Genomic DNA, 11,134 nt, shown 5'->3' with positions numbered 1-11,134 from the left:
AGAGGATGATTGGACCGGCTGAGCCGGTCCCGCCAGCCGCTCCGGGGACCCGGGGAAGGGCGCACCCAGCCTCCCCGCCCTGACTGTAGTCACTCCCCCATCGCCGAGGCTCCACCCTGCTCCACCCTGCCGGGCTGCCTCTACTCTCACAGCCCCGCCGTAGCTCCGCCCCTTCTCCCTTTAGCCCGCCCCTCTCTATTACGGGTTCTCGCTCAGTGCTCCTGCTGGAAGTGGTTTTTCCGGGAGAGACCACGCTTCCCCTCAGGCTCGCCAACGGCTCCGCCTTCCCGCCGGAGCCTGACCCTTCCCAGCGTGCTCGGCGATTCCGGCGTGCGAGGCCCTCGGAGGGCAAGGCCCCAGGGCCTGGCTTAGGGGCGCGAAAGGCGGGCTGGGAATTGTAGTTCAAGAGACAGCAAGGTCGGCTAGAGGCGGGGTGTAGAAAGGACTCGTTGTCCCAGCGTGCCTTGTGCCTCAGCCCGCGCGCTCGCAGCTTCTCGCTCTCGCCCGCCCGCCCGCTCCCCTGCTAGCTCGCGCTTTTGCTCGCGCTCTCCTCGCGGATCGAAGGGGCTCTAGCCACAACCTGCGGCTGGAAGGGAGACAGAGGCGGCGGCTCAGGAGGAACGAGGTTGCAGTGGTGGTGGTGGTGGGAAGATGTCGGGCGAGGACGAGCAGCAGGAGCAAACTATCGCCGAGGACCTGGTCGTGACCAAGTATAAGATGGGGGGCGACATCGCCAACCGTGAGTGCGGGCCTCGGGGGTCCGGGGATCGAGGCTGAGAGGGGGAGGCAAGGGGGACGGGGCTGGGCTGGCTCCGGAGGGGCTGGAGCGGTGGGGTCATGCAGAGTGAGCTACTGAGGGCACCTCTCCGGTCCGCTGGGGGTGGCGTGGTGGGAAGACTCGTGTTGCGCCTGGGACCTGAGCCTCCAGGCCTGGGCTGGAGTCTGGGGAGGTGCGGGCCCGCGACCGGGAAGAGCGCAGAGCGAGGGCCCCCAGCCGTCTCGGACCTTAGGCCGTTAATCAGGAGTCAGGGCGCATCTTAAGCCCCTCACCCTTAGCTCCGGATCCCTGCCTTCTCTGGTTCTGGCAGCGGCAAGGCCACCTCGAAAAGGAAGCGCCCAGCTGTTGGCGACGGAAGCGCCCCTCTATTTTGTTTGGCTCCTTGGCGTCAGGGGCCCAGCCGGCACGTGTCGCCGGGTTCCCATGCGGATCGCCGGCTCTCTTCTTCTTCCGCTACCGTCCCTGACACCAGCTTCCCTACCACGTGCTTTGCTGGACTCTTGCGTTTTTTACTTCAACTCCTTAGCTGGTGGGGCCCCCTCCTACCCTTGGGCCAGCTCAGGGACCGTTGGAGGGAACTCCTGGAGATCCTAACACAGCTCTTGAAGATCTATCTGGCTTTCCTTGAAGTTACTCATTACTACCAACAATCTGTGCAGATAGCCTTAGTTAGCCGTCAAATTTGATTGTTTTCTGGGGCTTGTCAACTCTAGGAGTGTTTTGACGTTCTCACCCCAACTAGGCAGCTTGTAAGTAGTACTGAAGAGGGGGCTACTGATTTTAGGGTCTCAGAAGTCATCCTCATTAGGACTGTGCTCTGACCTTAGCAGCTGCCTGCCAATTTAGGCAGATGTCTTAACTTTATATTTCTCTGTTTTCAGTTCACCTTTTCACTTTAATACCCAGTTAGGGAGACAGAAAATGGTTGGGTTTGGGCTTTTAAATGGTTTTGACAGTAAGGATAGGTATTTAGGATCCCTTTAGTCCTGTGGCTGAAAACCTGAGTCTTTCACACTTCCAAAGATTCACCAAAACCTAGATGACAAAATTCAAACCTGTAGTTCAGGGTAGGCCATGGAGAGGAGGACATCCACTGAACAGAACAATGCTTTATAACATAATGGGCATTTAGTGTAGTACCCCCGCTTTGGGGTACTTATTAGTATTAGTGGTTTGAATTAGAAAAAAATGTTTTCCCTTGCAACTTACAACTTCCGGGGCACTTGTGATCCCAGATACCAGTTTGAAACTTTTTTGGGTCTTATACCTCTTTGAGATGTGCTAAGATCTGTAAGCCATGAGCCTGTTGAAGCCCAGGAAACTTAGATTAAGTCCCCTTGGTTTATATACTGGTTGATGAGGAAATAAATTTACACAGATTGAGATTACTAACATCTAATTGGGGTGTCTGAGAAGGGAAGAAGGTAGCATTTAACAATGCATCAGCTTCGAGTCAGCATTTCTGTGTCTACCTTCCTGTTGTTCCTGACGCCTATAAATTTCTTCTAGTCTGCTTTGCAACATATGTTGGTTACCTTGGTGAGCACCCCCTTGAACTTCGTAACTGTCTTACCACACTGCAGGGATCTTTGGAAGGTCTCCCTTGACTGGGGAGACAGATGGTGTTTATCCAGTTGTCACATTCTATAGGGAGGGAAGGGTGTGTTGACTTATTATTTTAGGAAAAGGAAGGTAGAAATTTAGTGATGATCGGTAGGTATATTCCAAGAGGCAAAACTTGTTCACTCTTTCAACCTTTGGGCAATGGCACTAGGGAATATTAGAAGCTCTAACTTTAGGTATTGTTTGGATGGTGACTTAGACAACACATGCAGGGCTGACATGGTGGGATTCTGTCCCCAGGGGTACTTCGGTCTTTGGTGGAAGCATCCTGCTCAGGTGTGTCGGTACTGAGCCTGTGTGAGAAAGGTGATGCCATGATTATGGAAGAGACAGGGAAAATTTTCAAGAAAGAAAAAGAAATGAAAAAAGGTAAAAAAAAAAAAAAAAAAAAAAAACCAACCCTCACTAATTCCCCAAGTTTGACCCTTATTCAGTCCTGTTTGTTTTATTGTAATGCTATAACCCCTGCCCAAGCTTTGGTTGAGATATTTGGAAGTTTGGAATGGCAGGTGGGATACAAGCAGTTTCCGACCCAATCCAAACTGATTAAACAGGCAAGACCCTGAAGAAAATCCTTCCATTTTTCTGAGGGGCAGCAGGACTCCAAGAGAGAGATTGGGCGAGAGAGACAGCAAGGCAGTAAGGCTGATGATTGTCTCTTTACAGGTATTGCCTTTCCCACCAGCATTTCAGTAAATAACTGTGTATGTCACTTCTCCCCTTTGAAGAGCGACCAGGACTATATTCTCAAGGAAGGTGACTTGGTAAAAATGTAAGCTTAAGCCATTTTAGAGCACTTTTCTTTTTCCTAAGCATTTGCGTAGTGCCAGTTGCTAATACTGTGCTCTGCTCTTGCCTTTTAGTGACCTTGGGGTCCATGTGGATGGCTTCATCGCTAATGTGGCTCACACTTTTGTGGTTGACGTAGCTCAGGTAGGTGGCCTGCTTTGAACTCTTCCACCTGTGGAGAATGGGGGAGAATATGCTGCTGCTTGCTTCTTATTCCCACCCCCTACCACCAAATACGTTTTGAGAGAGTCCCTAGAGAAATAAAAGGAGAAAAGTGTTTTCTCTCCCGCTCATTGGCTAGCCTTGCATAGTGACCAGTTGAGTTAAAGCGCTTTCCTGATTGCATTTCCTTATCCACAGGGGACCCAAGTAACAGGGCGGAAAGCAGATGTTATTAAGGCAGCTCACCTTTGTGCTGAAGCTGCCCTGCGCCTGGTCAAACCTGGAAACCAGGTAAGCTGTTTAGTCCCAGCTCCAAAGATGATAGAGCTAAAGATGCATTAGTCATCTATAGCTCTTCTCTTGAATTTGAGTTGCTAGCTTCTCCTACAGCTCCCTTTTAGAGCAGCTTTTTTTTTTTTTTTTTTTTTTAATTAAAGGAAGCTGTATACCCAAGGTGGGTCTTGAATTCACAATCTGAGATCAAGAGTCGCCTACTCTACTGAGTGACCCAGCCAGGCACCCCTGATACAAACAGCTCTTGAAAGTTCATTGTATCTTGGGGTGCCTGGGTGGCTCAGTGGGTTAAGCCTCTGCCTTTGGCTTAGGTCATGATCTCAGGGTCCTGGGATCAAGTCCCGCGTTGGGGGGGGGGGGGCTCTGCTCAGCAGGGAGCCTGCTCCCCGCTCCCCCCCGCCACGCCTGCCTCTCTGCTTACTTGTGGTAGCTCTCTCTCTCTGTCAAATAAATAAATCTTTATTTTTTTTTAAGTTAGTTGTATCTTAGAATGGTATTTCTGAAAGAGAAGAGACCATTAACTAAACAGCAGTTAACTTTGAGTGCCTATCATAGATAAGTTCCATGCTTGGTGTATGGGAATATATGGTCCTTTCTTTATGGAGCCTAGAAATCCTTCCTTATTCATGTTTTGGATGTGTGTCTTTTTCTAAAATAGTTTGAAGTATATCACAGTAAAACACATGGAAAAAAGAAAAAGACTTTTTCCCCCCTTTTCCAAGTAACTTAATTATTTAATCTCTACACCCACCGTGGGGCTCAAACTCACATCGCTAGGATCAAGAGTGATCCTTCCGGGGCGCCTGGGTGGCTCAGTGGGTTAAGCCGCTGCCTTCGGCTCAGGTCATGATCTCAGGGTCCTGGGATCGAGCCCCGCATCGGGCTCTCTGCTCAGCGGGGAGCCTGCTTCCTCCTCTCTCTCTGCCTGCCTCTCTGCCTGCTTGTGATCTCTCTCTGTCAAATAAATAAATAAAATCTTTAAAAAAAAAAAAAAAAAAAGAGTGATCCTTCCAACTAAGCCAGTTAGGTACCCCCCCAAAAACGCAACTTTAAAAGCTTTTAAGACAGAAATCATCATACCAGTAGACTGGTGGCAGAGAGGGGCCAAAAGTTAGTTCTGTGCCTTGCAAGACAATATTAGGAAGCCCAGCAATTATGAACGGTCATGAATTAATACAATTTTACATTTAGATTATGAGTGGAGATATTTTTTCTAGCATTTCATTCTTCAGGGTCCTGTTTAATACTTAAAGCTTCCTCCCTTCTTTTCCCATGCTCTCTTGTTCTTCATCCTTTTAATCAGTTTGTACCTTATCCCCGTCATTACTCAGTTGCATCATTTTTACTTAAACCTCTGTCTTGGTTTCCTTATAATGGTACCTACTTCATACAGCTGTTATGAAGCACTTGAAGAGTGCCTGGCACATAGTAAGCACTTGTGTTGGCTATAATTACTTTGCACGTTGATTATTTTTATTCTTTATATACTAACTACTGTGTTTCTCCCCTGGAAGGTAGTGTCGTATAGTGGCTATTGTATAGTTAGGACATAGATCAGAATTCTGGGTTCTTGCCCTGTTGCCACCCCTTACTGTTTAAAAATTACTTTGAGGGGAGCGCCTGGGTGGCTCAGTGGGTTAAGAGTCTGCCTTCGGCTCGGGTCATGGTCCTGGAGTTCTGGGATCGGGCCCCGCATTGGGCTCTCTGCTCAGCGGGGAGCCTGCTTCCTCCTCTCTCTCTGCCTGCCTCTCTGCCTATTTGTGATCTCTGTCAAGTAAATAAATAAAATCTTAAAAAATAATAATAATAACTTTGAGGGCACCTGGGTGGCTCAGTTGGTTGGGCGACTGCCTTCGGCTCAGGTCATGATCCTGGAGTCCTGGGATCGAGTCCTGCATTGGGCTCCCTGCATGGCGGGGAGTCTGCTTCTCCCTCTGACGCTTCCACTTCTCATGCTTGCTCGCTCTCTCTCAATGTCTCTCAAATAAATAAAAATAAATAAATAAAGTTTCATCCCTTTGGCATACATAGATCTCCTTTAAAAAATAAATAGGGGTGCCTGGGTGGCTCAGTCATTAAGCGTCTTCCTTTGGCTCAGGCCATGATCCCAGAGTCCTGGGATCAGGCCCCGCATCAGGCTCCAGGAAGACCTGCTTCTCCCTCTCCTACTCCCCCTGCTTGTATTCCCTCTCTTGCTGTGTTTCTGTCAAATAAATAAAGTCTGATACATAAATAAATAGATAAATAGGGGCGCCTGGGTGGCTCAGTGGGTTGAGCCGCTGCCTTCGGCTCAGGTCATGATCCCAGGTCCTGGGTTCGAGCCCCACATAGGGCTTTCTGCTCAGCGGGGAGCCTGCTTCCTCCTCTCTCTCTGCCTGCCTCTCTGCTTACTTGTGATTTCTCTCTGTCAAATAAATAAATAAAATCTTTTTTAAAAAAAAATAAATAGATAAATAAAAATAACTTTGAATTCTGATTTCCTCATCTACAAAAAAGGAAAAATAAAATTGTCCCTTATTATCACAGCGCTGTTGTGACAATTGAGATGAGCCTTATAAAGTTCCTAACACATAGTTTAATAATACTAGTTTTGTTTTTCATTTTGTTTAATGAAACAAATGAAATAGCTTAGATAGGGATCAGATCATATTTGAAAGAGGTAAAAAAGGGAAAATCAGAGCTTGTTGTCCCCCTCTCAACAGAGATCTTGGAATAAACACTGGATTTATCAGATTTATCATCAAAAAACCTGAGTTTTTTCCAGTTTCTTTCCGTTAACTGGCTTACCCCTGGGCAGATCTCTTAACTTTTCTGAGCCTCAGTTTCTATATCTTCTAAATTGGGATATGGGATATAGATCTACCCTATCCACTTTTTTTTTTTTTTTTTAAGATTTTATTTATTTATTTGAGAGAGAGACAGTGAGAGAGAACATGAGCGAGGAGAAGGTCAGAGAGAGAAGCAGACTCCCCATGGAGCTGGGAGCCCAATGCGGGACTCGATCCCGGGACTCCCAGGATCATGACCTGAGCCGAAGGCAGTCGTCCAACCAACTGAGCCACCCAGGCATCCCTACCCTATCCACTTTTAAGAATTGTCTAGTTAGACCATCTTTTTGAAAGCACTTTGTAAAATGATAAGCAAACGTGAGGTATTGTTAGGTTGTAGGGGTAATAGGGCTATGAAATGAAAAACCAGTGAGAATCATTGCTCTTGATGGAGGATATGGGGATTCTCAGTTCTTTTATCCTTTTCATTCGCATGGTAGAGAACTTGTTGGGCCCTCGTATGTATCTCACCTGTTATTTGATCTTGTACTTCTAGAACACACAAGTGACAGAAGCCTGGAACAAGGTTGCCCACTCGTTTAATTGCACACCAATAGAAGGTGAGACCTCACATAACAGGGTTGAGGGTCTGAGCGCTTTAGTAGAATTAAGGATTTTGTTCCTTTGAGGACCCATCCTCGCTCTAGCACAGTCTAAGCCAAAACCCTTACTACCCCGAGTTTTCATAACCAGGCATTTTCCCTTCATTGCCTGCTCCATCAAATGACATAGGTGGGTGGATTTGGAAACCTTTTGGGATTCTAGATGGCTTTGTCCTGTCTACAGGTATGTTGTCTCATCAGTTGAAGCAGCATGTCATCGATGGAGAGAAAACAATTATCCAGAATCCCACAGACCAGCAGAAGTAGGTGCCAGTTCCACCCTTCACCTTTCGTCCATCTGACACTAGTCAATAGTGTTTTCTTCCATACTCCCAGCCTCATCGTGTCTGCCTTCTACTTCAAACTCCAGGAACTACTCATTGTTTTTATGATTCCCTTTTTATTTTTTTTAGGAAGGACCATGAAAAAGCTGAATTTGAGGTACATGAAGTATATGCCGTGGATGTGCTTGTCAGCTCAGGAGAGGGCAAGGTGAGGAGAGGTTGCCAGAGCTAGCAAAGAGGGCTGACTGAGGGTGTTATCCTGAGAGCACCAGCCCAAACATGACCTAACTTATTACTCTTTTAGGCCAAGGATGCGGGACAGAGAACCACCATTTACAAACGAGACCCTTCTAAACAGTATGGTCTGAAAATGAAAACTTCACGTGCCTTCTTCAGTGAGGTTGAAAGGCGTTTTGATGCCATGCCATTTACTTTAAGGTACTACAGCCTCACTTAGCAAGAACAGGACTCGGAACCAGTCTGACTCATAGACCACACGCCCAGGAACACTGTTCCTTCTCCCAGCACACCCCCTCCCACCCCACCCCTGCCTAGACTTGTAGCTCCAGCCTGCATGTACGCCTTCTCTCCCTCTCCCCATTGCCCTCTCATTGAAGGTAACGTGAAAGAGTGATCCTGAGCATGATTGCTGCCTGAGGGTAGGAGCTATTTAAAGCCATGAGGAAAATGGTCAGACTTGGTGGGGGTTAAGGAGACCTGAATTTGTCTTCCCCCACCAGAGCATTTGAAGACGAGAAGAAGGCCCGGATGGGTGTGGTGGAGTGCGCCAAACATGAACTGCTGCAGCCATTTAATGTTCTCTATGAGAAGGAGGGTGAGTTCTGCGAGCTTCGCTTAGGAGCCCCTGGTTAGGGTCCTCTCCCTCTAGCTTACAGAAAAGATTACGACGAGGGGGCATTTTACCAAAACACTTCCTTCCTCCTATAGGTGAATTTGTTGCCCAGTTTAAATTTACAGTCCTGCTCATGCCCAATGGCCCCATGCGGATAACCAGTGGTCCCTTTGAACCTGAACTCTACAAGTCTGAGATGGAGGTCCAAGATGCAGAGCTAAAGGTCAGTGTGTGATGGAAAGTGTGAGCACATGGCACCTGTCCTGGGAGTGAGGGTGAGGTATCAACAAAGTCCTGAAAAGAGCTGTGATACTGAGAGTGACACTTCGTGTTTCCTCTGCATTGCTCAGAATTTGTTTTCCTTCTTCCTCCTCTTCTCCAGGCCCTCCTCCAGAGTTCTGCAAGTCGGAAAACCCAGAAAAAGAAAAAAAAGAAGGTGTGTTTTGATCTTTGCTGTCTCGCATGGTGAACCTGATTCCTCTTTAGTCTACCTTCCTGGGTTGTGGTGGGCATATATATTTCTGTATAACCTTATTGCCCCCCCCCCCCTCAGCCCTGACCTCGAGCATTAGTATATTTTTGTCTTTGGTCTCCCAGATACTATTGCAAGTAGCTGGGAACTGAGAAGTCTTCCTCTCCTTTCCATGAATATAGGCCTCCAAGACTGCAGAGAATGCCACCAGTGGGGAAACATTAGAAGAGAATGAAGCTGGGGACTGAGGTGGGTCCCATCTCCCCAGCTTGCTGCTCCTGCCTCATCCCCCTCCCACCACACCCCAGGCTCTGTGAAGTGCAGTTCGTCTTCTCCACCCAGGACCGCCAACAGAGCAGGGTCTCCCTGCCCCCATCCCTGTCCCCACCCCAACCCCTTCCAACAACAACCAGCTCCAACTGACTCTGGTCTTGGGAGGCCAGGCTTCCCAACCACTGAAGACTACTTTAAATAGAAAAGAGAAATTGAATAATAAAATCAGGAGTCAAAATTCATCGTCTTCAAGCCCCTCTTTCTAGCCTTTTTCTACTACTCTCTGCTTGGTCAAGGTTTATGGCCCTATACCAGAACAGGGAGAAGGCTAAAGTAGCCACCACCACTAAAAACTCAGCTGAAATTTTTTTATACCACTTTGGTGTCAGCATTTTCCCATCTTTGGGGCTTGTTCCTCTCTTTTCTCACTCTCCCCAGGTATTTTATCAGGCCTCAAAACAGAGAGGAGCTATATTCCTCAGATTGTTTTTATTCACATGCAGCAGATTGCTTTTGTGATCCAAACCGTCTGGTTAGGCCCCTCTCATTTTTAGGAGCCGGAGCCTGCATTTACCAAGAGATTCTCATCTGTCAAATGGATCCTCATTTGTAAATCTCTTTAGTCATTTTTGTTCCACAGGACCTTTTTTTTTTTTTTTTTTTGTCTTCACAAAGCTGTAAAGGAGTAATCCATCTCAACCTTGTCCATTTGTTTGGAGTCAGTAGGGGTGGTGCATTCCCCTGCTCCATTTTAAAAACCCGGGCTGGAAGCTCAACTGTGGTTTTGTTCCCTGTTTGAAATATTTTGACCTCCCTCCCTGAAAGAAAGACCAGGAACCAGAGGAGCAGCCTGACTGAAGAGATAACTCCTAGCTTTTTGAAGCTGTGGACTTGGATTGGATGATTTGCTAGGGGTTTGGAGAGAAAGGTGATGGATTTCAGTACCTCTGGCATGTTGTCCCAGGGAACTAGGGCTCCCACTAACTTATGAGGTTTTTAAACATGTTGAAAATGACATGGCATTAAAATAAATTTGGATTTGCTCATAATCGTGTGCCTTTGTATGCTGCTCTTATTTAATGGGAGGTGGGGGAAATGTTAGTTGATGTGATGGCCATTTGGAACTAGTTTTACATTCCCATATTCTGCCTTTCTAAAATGAGAGATAGTGTGGGTTGGGGAAAACCTAAATCCTGGGTTTTCTGAATGAAGACAGTACATTTTTTTTATGAAAGTTTCTGAATTTTTCTAGAGTAAAGTATTTTTTTAAAGATTTTCTTTATTAGAGATCACAAGTAGGCAGTGAGGCAGGCAGAGAAAGTAGGGGGGAAGCAGGCTCCCTACTGAGCAGACAGCCCCACACAGGGCTTCATCCCAGGACCCTGAGATCATGACCTGAGCCGAAGGCAGAGGCTTTAACCCACTGAGCCACCCAGATGCCCCTAGAGTAACCTTGTTGGTGACAGTTTGTTTGGGATAAGGTGTATGGTAAAAAACACTGTTTACCAATGTTTATTTTGATTTAGGAAGCCAGAAGAATGCCTTTACTAGTATTCAATTTTTCAGGGCCAGTCTGAGATGGATACTTTATTAGGCTATCTTAGATGTGAAACATTGCTGACCAGGATATACTATAGTAAACAAAACTGGACATAGCTCCCTTCATAAGAGCTTAGAGGCTGCAGTCAGCCCCTGAACAATACGAGCATTTCTGACTCCCCGAAGCTTAATAAAGCCTGCTGTTGGCCAGAAGCTGTAGGATAACAGTTCATTAGCATATTTCACATGTTATATGCATTATATACTCTATTACAGAGCTAGGGAAAGTGAGAAAATCAGAAGAGAAAATGCATTTACATTATTGTGTGTATGGGCAGCTGGGTGGCTCAGTGGGTTAAGCCTTTGCCTTCAGCTCAGGTCATGATCCCAGAGTCCTGGGATGGAGCCCTGCATCACATCATCCAGCTCTGCTCACCAGGGAGTCTGCTTCCCTCTCTCTGCCTGCCTCTCTGCCTACTTGTTATCTCTATCAAATAACTAAATAAAATCTTTTTTAAAAAGGTTTACAGTAGGGGCGCCTGGGTGGCTCAGTGGGTTAAAGCCTCTGCCTTCAGCTCAGGTCATGATCTCAGGGTCCTGGGATCGAGCCCCGCATCGGGCTCTCTGCTTGGCAGGG

The 11,134-nt window shown here is 47.1% G+C and overlaps 1 protein-coding gene across 2 annotated transcripts; it reads left to right on the top strand.

Moving 5' to 3' along the window:
• Window positions 1–353: 353 nt before the first annotated feature.
• Window positions 354–10,009, top strand: PA2G4 (proliferation-associated 2G4). 2 transcript variants are annotated; one of them, XM_047739937.1, is made up of 13 exons: window positions 369–739; window positions 2,642–2,770; window positions 3,068–3,173; window positions 3,265–3,334; window positions 3,551–3,643; window positions 6,971–7,034; window positions 7,261–7,339; window positions 7,490–7,568; window positions 7,665–7,798; window positions 8,101–8,195; window positions 8,309–8,436; window positions 8,596–8,649; window positions 8,868–10,009. In XM_047739937.1, the coding sequence occupies exons 1-13, from the start codon at window positions 652–654 to the stop codon at window positions 8,931–8,933; spliced, it is 1,185 nt and encodes a 394-aa protein (XP_047595893.1). In that variant the 5' UTR covers window positions 369–651; the 3' UTR covers window positions 8,934–10,009. The 2 variants fall into 2 exon arrangements, with proteins under 2 accessions (XP_047595894.1, XP_047595893.1); XM_047739938.1 differs by lacking the exon at window positions 2,642–2,770 and having other exon boundaries at window positions 354–739.
• The last annotated feature ends 1,125 nt before the right edge of the window (window positions 10,010–11,134 follow it).

This window comes from Lutra lutra, chromosome 8, assembly GCF_902655055.1.
Source record: "Lutra lutra chromosome 8, mLutLut1.2, whole genome shotgun sequence".
Classification (NCBI taxonomy): Eukaryota; Metazoa; Chordata; class Mammalia; order Carnivora; family Mustelidae; genus Lutra; species Lutra lutra.
The sequence above is the reverse complement of the archived record's forward strand: the minus strand, read 5'-3'. Positions and strand labels throughout refer to the sequence as shown.